We start from the raw sequence: 22157 nt of genomic DNA, 5'->3' as shown, positions 1-22157 counted from the left end.
GATTTTCCCTTCAACTGTTCCATATTCAATCCCAAGTGCTCTCATTGGAGCCAAAATGTAAGGGATATTGTTATTTGCTGCCTGTAAAAATATATGCACACACTGAATACAGTTATTCTACATGCTTATACACTTCCATTTGTTTATTCAGCATCCATCACAATTCAAAATCTTCCCTAAGCACAAATATCTCCTATGATATACTTTTTTACTTTCGATCCCCCCACCCCCAGCATATTTATTGCAGTGTTATCCCCTGTATGGAAATGATTGCTAGCTTCAGAAGCAAAATACAGTAGTGTGGGAAAAAAATATCATTAGTTGTTTCTTACAGATACTTAAAGAAATTCATTGATCTTTCAGTGAATATGAATCACACCACAGGCATGTTCTGATTCTTAAGTCAGGAATTAGCACAGCTACTCAAGACAGACACAATGTTAATTCGCACACTGAGCAATGCCATACTAATACCTCATTGTTACCCCAGAAAATGGGTCATGTGGTGGGAAGTTTAAAGCGTAACTGGGAATGCTATCGCAGTTTTCAAGCTTCTTAAAGGAGTTTCAAGCATGCAGTGAGAGTAGCAATAACCTGTCTGATAGCGCTGCCTTACCTTCCTAAGTTTAGCTAAATCCACTCCTAATCAAAACAATCCATATTAGTAGCTAGTAACATCTCACTTCTTCCCATACAAAGAGTAAGCAGCATACTCAGGCTTTCCAGGTTAGCAAAGTTCAAACAAGAGAGCAAACAGAAACAAAGACAATGGGAACCTGATCCAAAGTACCGAAGTCCTTGCTGTCCTCCTCCCTAAGAGGTAGACTACAAAACACAAGATAAAAGTGAGACTTTAACCCCCTGTATGTTAAATAATGTCAAGCCAAGGGAGCACAACTATCATAACAAGCCATTTAAATGTTGGAAACCATAATAAATACATGCACTAAAACACTGAACAAAATGCAACCAATGCATAGTCTTCCATTAAGAACTGAGAATTTTGTTGCCTTTTGGTCTGCTTTTTCAGTAATGATTGAAGACACTTGATGTGATCCTAATCCCACTGCAGTCAAGGGGACTTTTGCCACTGACTGCAAAAAGTAATATTGGATCCCAATACAGTAATGATCAGCGCTTCCATTTCCAACATGCTACATCTGAGTCTAATTTTATTCCTGGCTGTGCTTTCAGCAACAAGAGCATCATCATTACAGCTACGCAGACTCCTGCCAGATTTCTGCTTCTTTCTTTAAGACACAACTGTGATGCTACATACTTAACTTAATTGTAAAGTTACAAATGCCAGCAAGGTTTCTGAAACCCTTCTGTGGAGCATTATCAGCACTTTTGAAAAAAATGCAGGAAACTTCACTGACAAGAGCGACCAATTGGATCAAATGAAACAGGAGGAATGCATACCTTGCGTAACATTTCTTCCTATAGAAATCTCACATCTACAAATGATTTGTCATTTTCTAACAGAAAATGTGATTTCTGCAAAACTGAAACTTGCTGTGGGAAAATTTTGATCCTGTTAAAAAAGTGCCTTCTCTCAGGAAAATAGAAGGGTTTTATTCTATTCTCCTGGAGTGAGTGGAGATTCTTATTTTGTTTCCCCTGACAGGAGTCTAGTTCGCAAGAATCAAGCCAGGGCACAGCAAGTTGGAACAGTAAGTCCATGCTTCCACACTCCTTCCCCCTCCTCGCACTGCCCCGGACACTCACCCCTATCTTCAAGCTACTCCATCACACCCAGAGGAGGAGAACTGGATAACACAGGCTGCTTCAGTCTTCACTGAAACAAAAACAAGTGCTAAACTGTGTCCTGAGAATGAAAGGTAAATACAATTCATCCACTACTGTGTATAAGTCTCTGGCCTCCATTCCTGGCCGGACTACAAGCTAAAAAAAAAAAAAAAAAAAAAAAAAGATGTAGCCACCTTGGCATTTTTAGTGAAGAGCATGAAAAGAACTAGTATTTCCTCCCTCCATAATTTGGGGAAAAATACTTTCCCATAATTCTTGTGCAATATCCTGAACTGAGCAGAAAGTATATATGGAAAATTATACAGGATAAATAAAGGGCATCACCATTTGCATTAACCTTATCTTAAAGTAGATCACTTGCAAGTGAGAAGATGGAACTCTTAGGGAAGATCTGAATACTAAGACGGACCAGAGGACAGCTAACTGTTGCCAAGCAAACACTAAAACTTTCTTCTGATGCACTGGCTCACTTGCAATGTATGAATGAATATGTCTTTTTCCAAATTGCAATTTCAGCATTTACTATTGTCTCAAAACTTTCCGTTGCCCTTTCTTCGTGGTGTTCAATAAATATGAAAAATAACCTTCCCCAATTAATCAAAGCTTCCTGTCACTGCAGGACTTAAACATGATGATGTTCTACATTTAGGGCCCCATTTCAATCAATATTAGTATTCCTATCATCACTCCATATTTAAATTGTAATTTCAGTTATGTTTGCCTTAAATTATACTATATTTGAATTGCATTGCATCACATGTTCTGTGGTGCTACCAGATATTTAATTATTAGATGGCTCCTTAGGATATAATTTAAGATTGTTGGGGCATACAGCTTGCATCCACCACTATAGATATGTATTGTCTACTAGAAATATGACATTGACTTGTTCCATGTACTTATTTTGTTGCACAGCGACCTCCTGGTTTAATATAGTTTACTTAGCACAACGCCTGGCATTCTTTTCATCTTCGATTACAAAAATATGGGGACTTGGGACTGTTGGGTATGGGAACAGTTTTACATTACCGCTGATTCTAAAAATGCCAGCAAGCATTCTGAATTCTCCAATACCTGATGCAACTCCACAAAGACTAGCACATAGAACATTGACCCATTCTAATGCCTCCTGACATAAGGACATTTTAACCCAAAATTAAAGTGGTGCGTTTATCATATTAGAATGATTCATATTTTAACTGCTTGTTCCTCTCCATTCTTTCTAGTCAGATGTGCCAACTCATCTAAAGTTCTAACATTTGGTATTGAATTGACCTACAACAGCTAAATATTCACAACACATTCTTCCATTTACTAACTTTTAGTAAGACCTGCTTTCAGTGTTAATTTTTTGCTAGCAAGACTTTCTGAATATGCTTTGATATTCAATTATGACTTAAATATGTCACAGATGTGCTAAGCTATTTTTCTGATGCATAGAACAATAACAAAAGTTAGATTCAGGTCATCTTTGAAAGACACAAAACACAGAGTCTTTTAGGTCATACTGCTGAATGCTGCAAGTTAAAAGATTCCCCATTTTTCTTTTAAAATATGTATGTCTGGAATTAGTCAAAAACCAAAGGAACTGACAGTATAACAGATATTTAAGCTGGTCTTGTAATGCTCTGGAGGCTATGATTTAGCTGATGAGGGTGGTGAAGCACCAGTTCAGTGTGTCCCAGAAGGTTAGGTTATAATGTAACACTGTATGTCACATCATATTCCGCCATGCTATGGCTGGTGCACTGCATAGTGGAAAATACCAGCTCTCTGCATTATCTAGCTATTTTAATATACCTATACTGCTTTCAGACAGCTACAGGTGTGTACCAGGAGAGAAAAATTCCATTACCGTCCTTACATCATCTATACACATTGCACAACAATATTACTGAAATGATTTTGGAACTAAAAAAAAAAAGTATTATACAAGAGCTCTCCAGTCTGTTACTTACTGGAATTCTAAATCACCCTTCTGACTATAAGTACAATAGGCATCTGTGTATATGCATAGCTATATGAGACCTTGTGTTGTTGCTACAAGTTTTAAATTCCAAAAAAGAGAGAGGCCAGCAGAGATTCTGCTCTTGCTATTCACATTACTAAAAAGAGCTCACAGAGGCTGGGGTGGTAAATAGCCCAGACAAAATTTCAAGAAGGCTACTCTGTGTTAAGCTCATTTCCATTCTCATGTACAATATAACAGTTTCAATTACAATAGCCAGTATGATTACTGAATAATTGTATAGAATTTCATTGAAGAGATCACTAAAAAGAGAAATGCCTGTATTTTACTAATATCATGACTCTTAAATGCCTCAGCAGTACTAAAGTATACTAATGAATTGTGTATGATTCACAGATTATTATAATACATCTATACATGCTTGCAGATTTCCAGTTTGATACAGAGAAATAAGAGATTTACACAATTGCCATAAAAGAACAAAACCCCCTCATTCTAATATATCAGGCTTCATCACATACAAAAAGGAATCACAAATCACGAACAACTTTATCCTTGGTGTTTCAGAAGTTTACCAGGAGGAAGGTGATTATGCCCTTGAAAAACTGCAAAGCATTTTTGAAAATTATAGACAGCTCAATTAAAAGTACTGAAATACTGTGAGTTTTCAGGAATAGTCCAGCTTTTTTTGTTTTATTATAGTAAGTGCAGTTAGCCCAAAATATTCAGTGTGCTTCTAAAAAAGTGAAATATTTCTAAAACAAATTATTCAAATGAGGAGTTATCTGCAGAAACAGATTTTTTTTTTTAATTTACATCGGTTTCTGCTTTTTTAACTCATGATTAGAGATTCTTAAACACAGAAGTTAAACATAGTCTGATTTACTTTCATATCTACACAGATGCTTGAGATCTTGGGACGCTGTCATAAAAAGCTAGAAAAATTCTCCTAGTAGCCAACTTCCACTATAGCTATGAAAAATTCAGAAATTATTCATATACCCTAGAGCTTGAAACCACAAAATCCCCAGTGAATTTTACAGAGTAGAAGGGCACGTGCCCTTCAATTCTCACCTCACACATGACAGTTAAAAAAAAAAAAAAAGTTCCTAGGTGCATGGTTTGCTGGTATTTCATTCTTCCATGATGCAATATGAGAAAGGTATGGTTCTGTTCCATATAAAAAAACAGAAAAAGTGTAACTACATCATTTGGACTATTATAGTACAGGTATAATTTGTTGCTAAAATATTACAAATAATATTTTATATAAAATTATATAAATTAACATAAATATTATGTTATTAAAATAACCTTTAGGTATTCTTTTTAAAAAAGAACTTACAGTGACAGAGACTCTCAAAAGCGTGACAAGATCCTTTATTCTTTGTTAAAATATGGAATCAGTAAGTCCCCCATGTTTGTTTCTGAATGGAAAAAAGAAATCATTCTTTCTAAGTTAAGAAACATTGAGCTTCCATAGGATGAAGCTCAGATATGCTCTCCCCATTAGCACTTTCCAGCATGCCACATACTTCTACATTGTATAGCACAATTGGGGGGCAGAGGGTGACCCTTTCTACTGTAGTGTTACCAGAAACAGTATTCTGTATATAACATAGACAGATGAAATCAAACTTCTAAAGGCAGACCATGATGCTAAATACAGTGACTCATTTTCTTCTACTAGCCATAGTCAAGAAACAGAATTTTTTTTCCCTGAGCACATCCTTTAAGATACCATGTAGCCTATCTTGACTATCTCTCTATAGTTGAGTTTTAAGAACCATCACATAGGGAACATTCTCAATTGCTAGCTTTTTTCGAGGGTGGCATGACAGCTATACAAAAGCAGCTTTAAGACCTAGTGAAAATATGAAGCAAAGCAGGAAGGAAAAAAGGTAATTATCTATAACTGAAGTTTCTGTTCCATCTGAGTTGCAGACTGCCTAGGCTCTGCTGAATTAGACAGAAGAGACAGACTATACCAAGCTAAGCACCGAACACTAAGGATTTAACTTGTATCAGCCATTTATTAAAGCTCTTCTACAGAAAACTGCTTGAAATAGGACAGGCTAGGAGGCAGATACAGCATATGAAAACTGCACCAGAAGAGTGATTTGGGTTTTTTTTCCTCATCCAGCTCCCATCTGGTCTCTGAGCTTGTGTATGTATAAAAGGAAGAAGGGGCAGGGATTTCTTACACTAGAGCATTAGGACTAGGAAACGATATAAACAAGAGTTACTGCAAATCCTTCCAAGTTATCTGGAGTAAAATAATTAGAGTAACAGGTATAAAACCCATAGCCAGCCATCCTCATTGTTCAAAAGATTGTAGAGATTTTATTAACAAACGCTAGACTCTGCCAAAAACCTACAGGCACCACTCTGAGTGACACAGGCTCTGTTCTTTACTGGTTTATATTTCTGAAATGAAACACAATCAGTAACAAAGAATTCCCTCAAGACACATGTACGTTCACTTTTGAAAATAAGGCAAACTTGCTGTAGTTGCAAGTGTCCTCTTTTAATTCCTGCTGCACATCTTTTGCCAGGTCACAGTCATCCTTTTTCCAACGAAGCCTGGTCAGACAGCTAAGCATCCAAAATCCCGTGCAGCAGACCCATTGACTCTGGCCAGCATGGATATTTAAAAGCTCTTGCTTTTTCACTGGGGAGACCTGTCACAACAAGCACCCCAGTTTCTACTTCCGCTTCCTGTGAATGACAAATGTCTTAATGATCTTCACCCATCACAACAGCCATGCTTTGACTACTTTCCGCCAATACACAAATGCTCAGTAGGACAACGAGAACAAGCATGGAGCCTTTTTTGCCAAGGGGATACACATCAGTGACATATCTGCATACATATACAAACAGCATATTCACAAGATAAGAGCTTGATGTATTTTCATCAGATTCTCAGGAAAGATGCATGCTGTATCATGCACTGACCTCAAAATTTAAATCTTACTATGAGCTTATAGGTCCAGATCGCCAGACAATAAAGATACTTAGGAAGGTAAGGAATACCTGAGGAAGAGGAATTCCTTTCAGTGTGACAAAAACAGATTCTTCAAAGTTTCTATTTTTTTAGTATGACCTGGCTATAGTTGTTGATACTTGTTAATGTTCCTTTTTTAATCATTGCTAGATTATTCAAGCAGCTAGTTCTAGCACCAATGCTAGAATGTTTTAAGCATTATTCCTAAGGGAAAGTCTTTTTACAGGACAAATCTGGGATTTAAACTTTTGAAATAATACCAAGCTAAGGACTCTATCAGTAGGGAGTTCTGCAGAGAGCTTTCATAAACCCAACATTTTAGAATGTCAATTCTAGCTTTCAAATCACAAAGACTGGGTTACATATTTATCCTAGGGACTGTGGTTTATTGTTTTCCAATATCCTTCTATCTCCTTTGTCTTCCAATATCCTTTCTGCTCTCCATCTCAAATTTGATTGTTTTCTAATTACAACACCACTTGATTTGTTACACTTTATCAGAAAAAAGAATGCAGTCATTATCAGTCAAACATCACTACAGATATCTCTCTGAGAAGAGATTATAACTTCAAGAATTTCTAGACGGCACTTAGTTCACTGTAATCTCTTCTGGATCACAAATAATATTTGTCATATCTCACAAATCCAAATGTCACACACTTTTGATTATTATATTATTATAATCTTACACCAAACCTTACTAATTAAAAAGGCAGAATACATGGTACACTAGACAGTTTAAAATACAGTAGGCCAATGCTGGAATAATTTGCCAAATTCACCTTCTGACTTACTGTTGGCCGACTTTGTTGTTGCTATTTGTGAACTGGACTGAAAAGAAACAGCATGGAGCAGAAATATAAATACTATTCCCAACTTGTGGCTACTTATGTTATTATAAGTTAGTTTCAGGATCATAGCCATAAGGGAGGCAGGAAATTCAAGCTTTCCATTGCAAGACTGCTTGCAGTATCATCGAAGTACAACTTTATGCCCTGCAATAACCTGAAGTCACAAAGGAGATAACTGTTTATATTCATTCTCCAGTGTAACTAAAAAGAAAATGCTGGAAAAACAGCAAACTCATTTCTTCATACAGATTAGCAAAAAACAATTAGGTCAACATACTTAACATTGATCAAAATGTTAATTATAGTATAGAATAAGGAAGATGGCTAACGTAACCTGCATTTAACCCATAGCAGTAACCTATATTTCTACTTCTACAAGAAGGTTTTTGGATTACATGCCGACATTATCAAATAACGATGAAAAAAGTTATTTCTTACACAGTGTAGTTAAAACGTTGAGTCCTAAGGACTAATGAATTCAAACGTATTGATTACGGTCAGACTATGAGACAGCTTGTTGTCAATTGTAATTCATATTCTCATATGCATAATGATTACAATTTCTACTACTAAAACTGCTGTGAAGTATTATGTGCATTTGACATCTCTTTGCAACTACATGACATACTCAAAAACCCAAAATACTAGGGTATACACTTAGCTAATCTAGTTCTCCAAAAGGTTGATGGTGCAAAAGGTGGAAAGTCACAAATCTCTGCAAAAACAATACAGTCAAAATAATAATGAAGCTTCTAAAAAACAAACAACAAACAAAAACACCCCAACTCCTACCCTTCCGCTTGCTGCAACTCCAAAGCACTTAAAGCCCACTGCATTCAGCAAGTCTTGCTATAACTCAAATGATTTGATCAGGCCCTGAGCAAGTAGCCAGAAATATCTGTAGCTCTGGAGAGACTTCACAAAGTAAAGTAAGAACAGTGTTTACAGCCTATAATCATCTGATCTGGAAAAAAAATTAATCTTGGGTCCAGCACAATGTGGAGATGTTGTACTATATAAAATTATCCAATGTATGTCTCCACAAGCTAGTTGACATACCAGCAACCTAGTGCTCTGTTCACACTACTATACAGTTTCTTAAATGATATTTTGTCTCACATGGTGCTTCTGTGCCTTCCCACCAAGACTTCAGAAATGTTATCTAAAAACTATGAAAAACAAAGTAGCAAACATTCACCACTCTCCCACATTCATCATTCTACCATTCTTTCCATGGAAAACATTAATCAATAAAATCAGATGGTCTCTAGTCTCTCAGAAGAAACAGGACTTATATCCTGCTCTCTGTGTTTCTCAAATTCACTCTGTATATTTCTCACTGCAGTTTTACTTAGTTTTGTATCATGTTTTTCTTTGTGCCCTCTTTTGAACAAGAGTCAAGCCTGAGAGAAATACAAGACAACATCAGAGCTAAACTTTTGAACTTACAACATTTATCTTGATGGGAAATTATTTTTTTTCCCCAACCAACATCTTGGATTTAACCTAAGTGTCTGCTTCTAACCCAACTCTATTCAAATTGTACAACCCATTGTACAACCCATTCAAACTGTTCAAATTGTACAACCCATTTTCAGAAACACGCTTCCTCAAACACCTTCACATTTCTCCATACCAACATTTAAATCATCTTTTCAGCAGAGAACAGTGTATCCTTTACTGCATTTACCTCTGCCACACACCTCAGCCTGACAATTCCTTCAGCAATAGCCTACAGAGCAGCATCGCATCCATATTCTTTTCTCCTTCCTTCTTTCAGCTCCTCAGATTTCTAGAGGAAACAAAAGATGAAGAATGCTTTTTTTCCCGTGCTCTGCCATGAGTTCCCTCGCTTTCCTGAGTGCAGGTAGGCAAAAATGAGTGAGTAGTAGTGGGTCCCATGAGCTACCTCTCTTCTCAGCCACGTAGGGAGTCTGGTGCCTGAATTTACCCTGCTTTCCCAAGAAGATACCTCCAGACAAGATCTGGTAGTTCTGAGAAGATTTAAGAGATGCTTACTCCAGTCTCTCCACCAATCTGCCTGTGACTACCACTGTCAGAGAAGTGACAATGAGTAGTATTATCCTATTCCTCAGCCACTCAAGTTCAAACATTTGAAACAGAAAATGAAATGGATGGTGACTTAAATGAATAGCACATTTGGCTGTAGCAGCAGCTGAGATGCCAAACACTCCACCCATCCAGATACATCTGCAATAGGGACAGTAACCTGTGACCAAAGAGCAAAGTTTTAACCCTAACTTTAAGATGGCTGTAGAGGCAGAGTAGATCTCTCTGCCCACCTCAGGTTTCTCCACGTTGGGTTAAGCACGAATGGTCAGAGTTCAGCCACACACCTTCAGTGACTAAACTCATCTAAGGCAAAGTTAGAAATAAATAGGTGCTCTTTCCCCAGAGATCATTTTAATTCCAGGCTTGATTCCTGTGGTCTGAAAAGGAAAGGAAGCTGCTGTGACCTCTTCCTATCTTCCTCCTAATTATGTGGGTCAGGAAGAAGACTTATGCCTATGGTATACAGCCTCTTTGCTCTGTCATGGGTAACCATCAGTCTTACGCATCTGGAAAAGGGTATGGCTATGAAATTCTTGCAAATCTGTGCTCAGAACTGATGCAATTGTGCTAAAGCATAAGACAAAATGTGCAGCTGATCATTAAGTCATGGAATTTCCTCCATACAATGCAATCACTACATGCCCAGTGTAAGCAGGAACAGTATTTTCATTAACTTCTCTTACTGGTGGTAAGCCTACAGTTTATCACTCTCCTAGATGCAACATTTTAGGCAGAGAGTCTTTTTGAAAGGTAACAACATTGCTTTGGTTTTCATGGTAACTACTTCTTAAGAGGCCACTGAAGATGAAGAGAGCAGAATCACATCAGACAGCTTTTATGCCCTTTATTTCTTCAAAAATTACAGTCAAAGTTAGGGTTTGTAAGGATGACAGAGGTAAGGCTTTCTCTAAAATAAGAGAAAATATTACTCCTGACCAACTCTTTTGATTATTTTTGTAATTTTGCTGTACTTCTACAGCTAAATGTGTAACAAAATGAACTGCAACTTGGAAAGGAGGCCAGGGGAGAGAAGGAGGAGAAGAAGAAAACTAGTGGTCCACATACCACTGCTCTTGTCATCTTTTAAGAAATCCATCACATACAAAGTACATGGGCTTCTCCATTACAAAATAATTGACCACCTTTAAAACCACCAAATTTTCAGAGATAAAGAGGTGAGGAAGCAAATTAGGCCAGAAGCCTTTTCAGGCCAAGTGGAAAACCACAAGACTGTATAAATGATGTTCTCCCTGAGCCACAATGTGATAGTCAATACAAGATGTCCATCTTCTATACAGTATTTTTTGATTCTCAAGGACAGAAAGCACAACATTGCCTGGGCTAAAGTGAGATATGCCCAGCTACCAAGAGTGAGTTACATTGGCAACTTTAGTATAAAATGAAAAGTTATTCATCTTGTCTTCCGAGATAACATTTGCTCTTTCTCAGAAGGTATAGGGACAGCTAGCCTTCCTGGATTGTGGTAGGGATCTTTCAGGAAGATGACAAGGAATATCAAAAGACAGTCCCCAGTGGTATGCAATGCTGTTTGACTGAGGTCAGCTAGACCCCTCCTCTCTTCAGGTTAAAGAAAAATATCAAAAAAATCTGTAGAGTGTGATCTATGGACTGGAGACCCTGATGTCAGTTCACATGTTCCATGTATTCCCTTTGGCACAAGAGATTTTGAAAGTAGGATGGAGGGAAGGAGGTCACTGCCATTGGTGAGTAGCATGAAGTTCAACATTAACATGAACAGGCCAAGACTCATGGTCATGGTAAATAACATTAAAATGTTCCTTACATTTCTCACTGTGCTACTGATATTCAGTTATTGAATTGAAAGCCATCTAAAAAATAAACTGGTGTTAAGTTAATCATTAGGCAAAACACAAAAAGACCTTCTCATTCAACTCTTTTTTTTTTTTCCCCCTCCTCTCCCATTCCCTAGGACTACACCCTCACCATGTACTTCCAGCAGTCCTGGAGGGATAAAAGGCTCTCCTATTCTGGAATACTTCTAAACCTAACGCTGGACAACAGAGTGGCTGACCAGCTCAGGGTGCCTGACACGTATTTCCAAAATGACAAGAAGTCATTTGTCCATGGGGTGACAGTGAAAAATCGAATGATTCAACTCCACCCTGACAGGACAGTCCTTTACGGCCTACAGTATGTTGGGTTTTTTTAATCAGGCATATCGCTGTCTTGGCAGAATGCAAGTAGTAATTGCTAAGTGCCGGCATTACCACCACTGTCCTTCTCTCTTTTCTCTTGGTTTCTCACTGCAGCTTTACGAGCCAACAAATACTCAATCCAGAACACAACAATAATACTGCTAAATATTTTCCACAAGGCATCATAACTACCTTTAATAAGCTGTAGCCATAACTAACAAAGCCTAATGCCTCTGTATCTTTTGGCTCTATTTTTCTATCTTCAGTCCAGAGTTAAAAGTTTCTTTTCAGGCTCAATAGGAAATTTTACCAGCTTCTTTAAAAAGGAATTGGAATATCAACAAAAGTTCTAATTAACTGGCTTTGCTTGCGTACATGTACTAGGCAGTTTGGACTTGATACAATGTTCAATTTAAACACAGTTGAGGAAAAATAAAACAAGGTTAAATCATCTGGCTTCACAGATGAATAAACAACAGAAATACGAACTGAATACACTGGGCTGGTTTTAGATCATTTTAGCAAGACATTACCACTTCTGCATGTCTATTAGACAGTATTATTTCTATGATGAAACACAGTCCTCTTAGCTATTTTTTCAGTAACTTCCAGTTGCTTAAGCAGTATTACACACATAGGTGGACAGGCTGACCTAGAGCAGTGTGATAGCAAGTAACGGGGTCTTTGGCTCTGGGATGAGTGAAGACATCATAGCTCCTGACCCTTGGGCCTTCCAGAGCCCTGCACAAGGAGCTCAGCAAGGTGCAAACCCACAGTGCCAAGAGGCTTGTGTCTGAGACAGCTCTAACCTCGTCCCAGTACAGCCAGGAAGATACTGGATTCTTTATTTTTTTCCATGTTTTAGTAAACTGCAGGTCACTAACTGTAATCCTTTCAGCACAAGCAGTGTCTCACATTACTTTTCTTGACTTTTCAGGAAAGAGTCTCTAGAAATATCTCTCAAAGCTTTAGATTCTCAAACCAACACATGCTGTTTCTTTTGCTTGCCCTTTCTCACTTGTGCAATAGGTCCTGGGAAAGATGCTGGGGGATATAATCTATCCTTAATTAAAGCACTTATGAGAATTTTATTAGTTTGTTGTACTGAGCTTCAAATTCAAATTCTTATGTCATGATGGAAACTGATTTAAATCATCCTTGCCTAGTCTTTTATGCCACCTCTCAATTATCTTCAGCATTTTGCTACTGGAACAATGACATCTCATTGCTTCTGAGATACCTGTTCTGTTATCATGATGTTGCCTCAAAATAAACAGCAGCAGAATTCCATCTGGTGTGTTTAAAGCAACAACGGGTTGCATATCCTTCAAAAATATTTACTGCTAAGAAGCATAACAGACCTTCAATGATACCTTTACACAGATCTCCCTCACTTCTGATGTTCAAATATTACTAACCCATCTTTCATTAGAGCAGGTCTTTATTTATTTCAGGGCAGCAGGACTGAGCACATCATGAGAAATATGCGAAGGGCTGGCTCTGAGCACTGACAATAACCTTTGGTTTTAGTCAGACCATACAGTTTTTACACTATGGCAGCAGAGGGTTCCAGGCCACCTTGCTAGGCATAGTAAAACTATAAGGGGGTGAGTGGGAAGGACAGTCTTTGCCTTCAATGTAAGGACTTACAGTTTCACTACTTTCTATTCACAGATGGTCTACTATGGCAAAAACTGTATCAGACCCTGACCCATTCTGACCACGGAAGGACTTTGCAGCTACAGTCCATATCCATGCCTGAGCCAAAGGGGAGAAAGCAACTGGCACTAGCAGTGTATGCAAGGAAGACAGAATGCATGGCAAAAACGTAGCTGCATTTATCAACCAGGCTTCTTTATCTATAGGACAAAGAGCTACTCCGACCCTTGCTGGTTGCCTAAGGCGGGGGGGGGGGGGGGGGGAGGAGGGGAGAAGCACCAAAGTTCACTTATCCTTTCTCAAGCTTAGGCAAAGATTCCTCCACTCTGCATGCTTGCAAAGTCAAAAGATCTGTATTTGCCTGGGAGCTGTATCATCATCAATATGCAACATTACTGTAAACTATAAAATGCATTTTCAGTATCATTCCTAGCTTGTGCAAAACCGTTTCATTTGATACAATCTCTCCCAGGTTACTTCGCATACAGTGCAATTAATTTGATAGAGATTGCAAACTGGTTTGTATAACTCATTCTGAGAAAATACATTTTTTCATCTTAATAGATCTACAGTCAGCTCCTTACTGCATAAAGCACAGCAGCACTCAAATGAGCACTGGTACACTAAGTCAATACCTTATTTCCCAAACAGAGGCTGAGGGGTGAGGAATGTGCTTGTCTAAATGTGGCTGAAAGCATGAGGAAGCTGTACAGGTGTAGTCTGAGTCACAGCTATATTTTGAAAGAACTGTGAAGGAATGCCAGGGAATGGGACTGACAATCCTTTTTAGTGAATGAGTGAGCAAGTCTAACTGAAAAAGAGCAGTCAAATGCTCTACTGGGGAAAAAAAACACAAACGAACAAAAAAAAAAAAGAGGGACAGAATAAGGCAGAATCCTGCAGAAATTTTATTTGCTCCCTTTGTTTTTCCGATGCAAAAAAAGAATTAATTATATTCAGATACAAAATAAAAAAACAGCAGGAATAAAGGAATCATAACCTAGCCACTCCTGAGCTCATGACAAACAACCCACTTTTTTTTAAGGTTCTCTCTTCCCCAGACAGGGTGTCCCCTACAGCCATCTGACTTGTTAACAACAGGCAAAGTGGTAGCAGCAAGGTAAAAATCTGCTTCACCATTGGACCTATTTCATTTCAGAAATATTATTTCAACTCCAGCCAGACTTCTCGTAGATTTTGAAATCTGCATTTACACTCACGGTCACTCCTGTCCAGAGATGAACACTTCTCTCCAAATCTGACTCCTTCTGCTACTCACAGTACTCCTTCCTGACCAACTGGAGTTTACCCTAGTTAATTTTAAAAGATTGGAAAGGACACCCAGTGCTACTGCATGATAAGGATGATAAATAAGTGGGGGATCAGGAAATTTAGTCCATTTGCTGTATGAAGATCAATTCATCATGATTTTATTTCTCCAGTATTTAATTAGGCACTGGTGAGAAAAATCTACATGTTACATTGTTCTGTACCTACCCCTGACAGCTACTGCGTAGCTGTCTCAAGTCAAAGCTGGATACTGCACAGGCAACCATAATGCAGGCATTCCCTAGCTCTGGAGCTGTTGGATTTGTAACTTTTATATTATGTACATAAATGGATGGAGTCTGTAAAATACTGTATATATAGTGAAAGGCAATCTCACTACTACTTTACCTACAGTTTTATGTGTTATACATAATGTAACATATTAAGCAATACAGTTCTATAATTTCTTTAACATCATTTGATGAAGAATATCAAAGAGACATAATTGTAGTTATTTACAACTGAAAGTATGCAGCCATAATTGAGGAAGTTAAGAAAAAAGTGAGTATAGGTAAAACTCATAGGGTGTGATCTATGTAGATCTTTACCACTGCAGGTAAAACAGAAAACCTCTAACGGCTTATGGGCTTCTATATACAAAACAAACATTTTTTTTTTCCTTCCAAAACACTGAGGCTTTTTTCAAAGTCAAGCACAGTATGGAGCCTAGGAAACCTGATAAAATGAAGTGGTAAATTGGTAGTTAATAAATAGCAAATGGAAACAAAAGACTACAAAGCCACAAGCTATGCTACAACTGCACAAGAAGAAAAGCTATTATTCTTTCAGACTGCCAAAACATTGTAAGAAGTCAAAGATGTAACTCGGAGAAAGCCCTGTCACCTTCCTTTAGCACTAATGGCTTCACAAACAACAACAGGCAAGCTGTTGTCCACCTCCAACTGAGAAAGAAATGTTCTCCTCACACCAGCAATCGACAACATGCAAATTCCAGCTGACCATGAAACTAATCTCTTCCCTTTCTATTCCTCCACCTCCAGTAAATAGCAAATTTGCCAAAAAAGTGCAGCTCTGTGGGAAGCAACTATTCATCAACTTATACTGAATTACCAAATAATTCCCTACATTTGATTTGGGACTTTCTTCCTCCAATTTCTAAATCCACCAATTAAATTTTTATTCCATTTTCACGTATTTTTAAGTGTAAAAATAACATAGGAAAGATGGGGACATCACTTCAGGTCGAATGAATCTTATTGGTTGCACATAAACAACCACTTAACATGGGCTCAGCTTTAAATGTATGAGCAGTGGCTCTTAGAATCAGTAATTAAGTGCATAAGAGTCTGCTGGAGTCACAAAGACTAGCTTTGTGGGCTTGAATTTAAACACAAGCTTTAGAGGCTGCAATTGATTGCAACTATCATGTACATCACTTTGAAGAACTGAATCATAAGCATTTTGTAGAGCAAAGTCCAGTAGGCCCGATTCAAAGACCACTTTAATTCAAGTAGATTTTGGACAAACTCAGATTGCTGAAATTATTTGCCACTTATTTAAATATATTAATATTGTTTAAAAACTATTTAACTACATTTATACTCTCCAAAGAGTAACAGAAATCAAACAAAACACAACAAATTATCAAATAAAACCAGAGGGGATTAACAAATGGTTAATTAGTTTTAAAGCTGAAGGACAGTACAAAATATATATTACATATTTTCTATGCAGCACATCAGATCTTGCTTTATTGGTATAAACTGTTTTCAGATGATTTCCCTGTCCTCCATCTTACAAACTGTTCTGCATATTAAATCTGAACAAGCCACAGTCATCCATTTCACTCGTATCAGAAATGGGAATGTCTTCCAACACCTTGGAATTACTACCTCTGCCGCTGTCAATGAAATCTACGTTAAGATCACCTTTCTCAATGGAACATTCTTTAATACCTTCTTTGGTAACAACTCCATACACCCTAATGCCCATCTCTGGTAGGTATATAAATAACAATATAGATAGTTGCCTCAAAAATATTAAGAGATATAGAAATTACATCAAAATAAATTTTCATGATAGAAAGTACTTTGACTGAGAAGAATCTCAAATAAATTTATACACATTCTAAGAATCTCTTCATCCAATAAGGGCATAGTCAACTTTGTATAAATATTTTTTCTTTACCTTCTTTTAGGGGACAGGTAGCAGGGGGAGATCTGAGTAACAACATTCACTAGGAGTTTTTGTATAGTTTACCATCTCATATTCCTCCTATCACAGGATGTAAAAGCTCTTGCCTGATAACCTGTTAGTTATACAGATATCTTATAACTGAACAACCAAAAAGCAAACCTCCACAAGCTTTTCAGAAGTGATCTCCACAACTCCAACTGTATCAGTGTGGCCAGCTGCATACATACCCATGCAGCAGTGTATATTTCACTGTCACACTCTAGAAGTTAGTGCTCAAGTTTACATAACTTTAGGTTATTTGCAATCCCCCTGAAATAAAAAATTTTGATCATGTTTCTTGCTTCATATACTTTGCAAATAACACCAAATAGAGATATACAGTTATAACATTTACCTATGTTTTTGGAACAAAAAGGCAAAAGCTGTTCTAAAACCACTGTAACTTAAGTCATAGATCTGGTGTGTATGGTTAGCAGTGTGTATTAGTCTTTTTTAATATATAATGCTCTACATGATAAATAATATATAACAACAGATATTCTGTGCTGAATCCCAATATGCTAACATAGTGTAAGCAGTATATTTCATACTGGTATGTATTTGGTATATACCACAGCGTATATTTTTTTCTGAAGTTCATTAAAAAGACACTTAATAGAAGCAAATCCATTTCACTCTAATAAAAAACAGACAAAGAGACAATAATTAAAGTTGTACCTTGCTACAGATTTCCAAATAATTTCTAGCATGTTGATAATAATTACTATTGAGGGGAAAAACGATAATAGGTCTTAGCTATCCAAAAACATCCTCACTCTCATTTAATTTATATTGATGTTGATCACTGACATCAATGAAGTACCAGGTTGCAACTGGGGGGGGGGGGGGGGAAGCAAATATCTACGCATTTTCTATGAAGTGAAAGTATCAGGCAGGCAAATTAAGATTGCAGGGGAGGCTGCAAAAATTTTACAGATAGAGAGACCTATACCAGACAGATGAATACACCTAGATCCACAAGAAGGAGGAGTCTTAATTTAGGTATTCTCTCTAAGAAATTAGAACTATCCTAATAATATCCTAAAGCTGATGAAATCCTAAATGAACTCTAGCACAACCAATTTGCTAAAGGCAAACAAGGTGAAAAAGGAGAACTAAAAACCTGCTAGTTTGTAGGGGCTGCTACTTATCAGACACATCGGTTTTGTTAAGAAAGCTTACACACTAGTTAGGCCGTTAGCAGTTCTGCGCTGCATGACACACAAGATGGGCTTACACAGTATCAGGCATTTAGTGGGTATCAGCATCAACAGCAACACTGCCCTGATTAATTCACAAAAACAGTTTTTAAGTAATCTTAACACAGATTAAGAAGCATTTCTTGAGCTCAAAGCAAAGATGCAAGTAATTACATACAAAAAAAAAAAGCAGCCTTCAGGAAATATGTCCTTCTTAACCCTGACTCTTCCTCAAACACTCCCAGCTGAGAGAAACAAGAATTTCTTCTCAAATATCCTTAGCCTAACTTAGAAGTAGCTGCAAGAACAATTTACAGTCTAGAAAACAGCAAGTCCTTGAGGACAAAAAAACACAATGTCAAATGAATTACTCTATAAATACAATAGGACATTATACTATATTATCGGCACATATGATCTCATAACTGTCAGGCCAAAGTGCCTTCTTCCTATTTTCTATTAAAAAAACAAGTGAGAAAACTAACAACTAGAATAAAGTCGTTAATAAGGCAACACTACTAAATATTGCTATAATATTGGTAATAGAATCCCACATTAAACTACAAGCCTGACCACTTCTAACTAGACTGGGAAGCTGACCTGTACAGATGTGAGAAAATAGGTATTTCAAATATAATTTATGTAATTTTGGATGAGATATTTTATTGCATTACAAATGTAGTCCAGTTAAGACACTTAGTTACATTCATATATCCCGCTGAGCAAATTTTGCCCAAGTAACAGAAAATCTGGCCTTGGGCATCATTTTTTAGGGAAGAATCTCGAAGTAATTGAAGTACTTGAGCTACTAGGGGCCTAAAACAGGAGTCAAAAGTGCAGACAAATACAAAGCAAATCTAAAACTCACTCAGCAGTTAAGCCTACAGTACAATCTACACAGAAGTAACCACACAGGACTCTCAGCTGACAGCAAACTATTTCTTGAACTCTGGGTAAATCTGGGTTGCAACACCAGCCTCAGCTCCCCCTGACCCAGGGGGGTTTATCAACATCTGAGCTAGCTGGTTTCATGTTAGCTGAGGTACCCGGTCACAAATCAGAGTAACACAGGAAACAGAGCCACTGACTGCAAGTACTGAGAACTCCACGTTCCCCTGACAGAGTCACTGGCTCCAACTCTTGGAACTGCATTAAAAAAAAATAATAAAAAATAAAAAACACCATGCACAACAGGTCCATCCTAAAGTCAGTTCAGTGAAAAGTATACTGCAAAACACTGAGCTTCTCTTTGGAAAGAGCAGCTAAGAGCACATCCACTATTTCAGAAGGGAAAGAATACAAGAGAGCCCAGAATGTTGAGTAATACAAGCCTAAGCAAGATCTTGAAAAACTATGGTATCACCCAGCAGAAGAAAAAGTGGCTCTGGGGTGCTGAGTATATTGCAGGCTACATTCAAATATATTAAATTAGAGGACTGGATCCTCAGGAAAACACAAATCCATTCAGATTTCTTTGTTGCAAGAAAGCAGAACAAGCACTAATTATTTGTACTTGCTTTTTGTGAAACTGTACATTTTCCACACATGAAAAATGCCCAGTTCTTCATGGTTAAAAGAAATCCCAAATGCCAGTTTTTCAAAAACGGGCATAGCAATAGGCTTGGTCCAACAAGACACTGACCACCTTCCAAAAAGATATATACCCTCTTATATTAGCATAATTTCTAAAGATCGTACATATGAGTTTATCATCTGAGAAGTTAAATTACTTTGAAAAGTTAGGCTGACTTCTCCCATGCATCATGGCACAGGTAGAAGAAACCTGGTGAAGTTCAACCCTTGGTACTTCTCAGGCTTGGGAATGTAACTATTTGATGATCAGATGCACGCTACCAACACATCTTTTAAGTCACCCTAACCGCCTCTGAGAATACGGTCACAAGAGACTGCAAATACAGCATTTTTCATAAGCGTCAGACAGATGGTTCTGTAAACTTTGTGAGACAACTTGATCAAGCAGTTGTACTGGAAACTTAAGTCATGAGATGTATGTTCTGTTCCCATCCCTGTTACTAATATATCTGCATAAATTAAAAACCTGTAAAGTAAATCTGGGGTGAAAATCTTGATATTTTTCATTAGCTGATGTAAGATGTTTTAAACTTGTCCTCAGATTTGATGATAAATTTATTTATAGAAGATACAGAAGACACAGATCTCTAAGGCTACCCCCTTTTTAGTAAAATGGGAGCTAACATTTAAAGAGTTTTTAAAAGTCTTAACCTTTAAAAGCTTTTAAAAAGCCTAGAAGTTATCCAAGTAAGAGCACATGCAGGTTCCCCATGCTGTATTACCTTTAATATGTTCTAACTGGTAATCAAGGGACATAAATAAGGCTATTTGATTTACGCTTCATGTAAAGAAAGACTTTACAAATTTATTTTATTGGGAAAGATTCAGTTCAAATAACATCTTAACTCATGATTTTCTTTTGTCAAGAAAAGCATGAAATGTGTCAGTCTGTTCCCTTCTATTAAAAGGCAATTCCACAATGGATATTATTGATTCAATCTTTCAGTGCAGGTAAATCACATTCTATCTAGGAGAAAGGGGACGGTGCATTTTTTTCCCCATCATTGTCTTAAAGCTGCCTGTAGTTACATAATTCATTCAAAGATCAGGCCTGAAGTGCAACAAGCAATGTTCTGAAGAATATGCAGTTGAATAATATTCTTATTTGATAGCTACATTTTTAGTAGATTTTCAGTTATGTCCATTATCAATAAACTGGAGTGGGCTGTGCTTTTATCTTTAAAACACACCTTTGGAATAAATAATTTCCACTTGCTAATTAACCATGTATTGCTTTGTAAAAGTTAGTAAAGCAATGCTGATTAAACTAGAGCTTTGGATCAATGCGACTGAAACAATGTTGTGCACCACGTGCTGCCATCTTTACCTGATCCTCCTTTTTAAGTCCAGCTGTCAGCAAATGTATTCCAGCTGAGAATTAAGAATACTCAGCCACCCTGAAAAAAACAAGTAAGGTGGAAATAGCCTTTTTTCATCATATTCCTGTGAGCACTGGAGTTGGGTAAACATGATTAGTATTTTTTGCTTGTGAATACTCACAGGAATGTATAATGAAAATTGTGTCAGTCATACCTCCTTGTGCTCTTTTGGTGAGTGTTCCAGCACACTAGTTTTACAGGCAGCATTATTTAAGAAAGTTAAATTTGTGGCTCTAAGCACATTTAGACTCTAGACATACCCATGGAAATTAAAATTACAGGAGTATGCATAAGCTCCAAACAAAGCCAGTGCACCAGGCACTACAGTGTAAGTAGTAAAAACAACAGTGGTACTAAAATACCCTTATTTTGAACAGGCTAATGAAAAGTAATAGGACTGTTCTGCTACAAAGTGACAATTCTAGGCATACATACATAAAAAAAGCAAAAAAGGCATTATCATCTCACATTTTATGGAAGTGAGAAACAGTAGTCATGTAAATTGTTCAAAGTCACTGAGGAAATCCAGAACGGAGCCAAAAAATAAACCAATCAATCATCCAACTGAACTTCAATCTAAAGTCACTTTTACTTCTGATGTCAGGTTTACTTTTGTTGTAAAACCAATTCTAAGAGCTACCTCCCTTCATAAATATATGAAGTATGCTTTGAGTGTCCAATTAAAAAAAAATCAATTTCTACTAAGATTTAAAAGATCTAAGGGCAAAAATTTCAACTTGACACTATTTGCAATTGGATCCAAGAAAAAGCAATTACCACTGAAACATCTTGAGATAAGCTAAAAGAGTCAAGTAACCAAAATCTTACAAAAAAACACTTTTCAAAAAGATAGCAACTGTAAATGGTACTTTAACTCAAAGTCTAGGAAGTTTTAAAATACACAGCTATTACCCAAACATGGGCACTAAGATTAATTAATTAACTAAGATTAATA

General features: G+C 37.2%; 1 protein-coding gene across 1 annotated transcript in view; it reads left to right on the top strand.

Annotated features, from left to right (window-relative positions):
- The window catches only part of GABRB1 (gamma-aminobutyric acid type A receptor subunit beta1), a 146942-nt gene that overhangs the window by 68079 nt on the left and 56706 nt on the right, over nucleotides 1-22157 (top strand). The window contains 1 exon segment of the mRNA XM_067297159.1: nucleotides 11622-11842. Coding sequence (XP_067153260.1) covers nucleotides 11622-11842 — 221 coding nt within the window.

This window comes from Apteryx mantelli, chromosome 5, assembly GCF_036417845.1.
Source record: "Apteryx mantelli isolate bAptMan1 chromosome 5, bAptMan1.hap1, whole genome shotgun sequence".
Taxonomy (NCBI): domain Eukaryota; kingdom Metazoa; phylum Chordata; class Aves; order Apterygiformes; family Apterygidae; genus Apteryx; species Apteryx mantelli.
The sequence above is the reverse complement of the archived record's forward strand: the minus strand, read 5'-3'. Positions and strand labels throughout refer to the sequence as shown.